We start from the raw sequence: 1,148 nt of genomic DNA on the forward strand, positions 1-1,148 counted from the left end.
GGGCTTTTCTTTATAGACAGAGCAGAAAGAACAAGCGCTCATAGTATGACCTTATGCAGTTGCAAGAGCCGTGAAACTCTTACCACCCGAACACTGAAGAAAAAACAACAAGACAAGACAGAAAAAACAACAAACACAATACATAGAAGTAAATACCACACGTGCACATCACCGTCTGCGTGAGGATCTCCCGCCAGAGGACGGAGGGCACCAATGGTAGGTCCTTCTTATCTTTCATTCGGTTATTTCTGAAAGTTTGCTTTACTTTTCTCTGCACTGAATGACCGTTAAGGTGTCAATATTCTTTACTTTATTTTACAAACAAACAAACTAAACAGATGATCGGATAATCACGTGTGACATTTCTCCACGAGTTCAGACTTTCGTACTCACCACAAGAACAGCAGATGAAACACCGCGTATGGTACAAGTTCCCCATAGCCTGGCATGCCTCGTTGGCACCGGTCACTTTCTCGCCGCACGTCACACACTGACCTGGGGACACACAAGAGCAATCCGTGAAACGACAATTACAATGTTCGTTGAAAGATAAAAGGCAGATGTTATATTGCCAATGTGCAGGTTTAAATTGAGAAAATTGGAAGGAAAAAAAAGGTACTAAAGTCTCAATACGTCGAAAAGTCTTTTTGCATGAAGCAAAGCTATTATAAGTCACAATACAATGTACTTTCAATAGGGTTTTTTTGGGTCAGAAACGCTAGAAAGTACAATTCTTGTGTTAAGGACTTTACTTTACGTAAAACTTTTAGGTTTTTTTTCTTCAAGAGACCCACCTTCTTGTAGCTGCAATGGTTTATTCATAGCATACATTTTGAATACAACACTTTTAGACAAAGAGGTCATTTTGACGGTAGAGCTTTTTAGAAGAACAGAAAACAAAGACAATACATCAACGATAAAAGAGAAGCAGATGTTAGCATTCTCATCTCTGACCGGAGTTTCAATTTGATGAACTCATAGTTGTGAATCCAAGACCACCTTTTCTTTTCCTGTTATAACCACCCACACACAAGCCTACGCATATCTCCCTCTCTTCACTGCTCAATATTTCGTTTTCTACAAAATGCGACATGAATTATACACCCCCCTCCCCCGCCAAACACAGAGACACACAGAGAACAACCTAA

At 40.1% G+C, this 1,148-nt stretch overlaps 1 protein-coding gene across 1 annotated transcript in view; it reads right to left on the minus strand.

Moving 5' to 3' along the window:
* The window catches only part of LOC101858776, an 83,383-nt gene that overhangs the window by 58,459 nt on the left and 23,776 nt on the right, over window positions 1-1,148 (minus strand). Inside the window, exon 2 of the mRNA XM_005096729.3 lies at window positions 394-495. Within this exon, the coding sequence (XP_005096786.1) occupies window positions 394-495 (102 nt within the window). The remainder of the gene's footprint in view (window positions 1-393; window positions 496-1,148) is intronic.

This window comes from Aplysia californica, unplaced genomic scaffold, assembly GCF_000002075.1.
Source record: "Aplysia californica isolate F4 #8 unplaced genomic scaffold, AplCal3.0 scaffold00136, whole genome shotgun sequence".
In the NCBI taxonomy this organism is placed as follows: Eukaryota; Metazoa; Mollusca; class Gastropoda; order Aplysiida; family Aplysiidae; genus Aplysia; species Aplysia californica.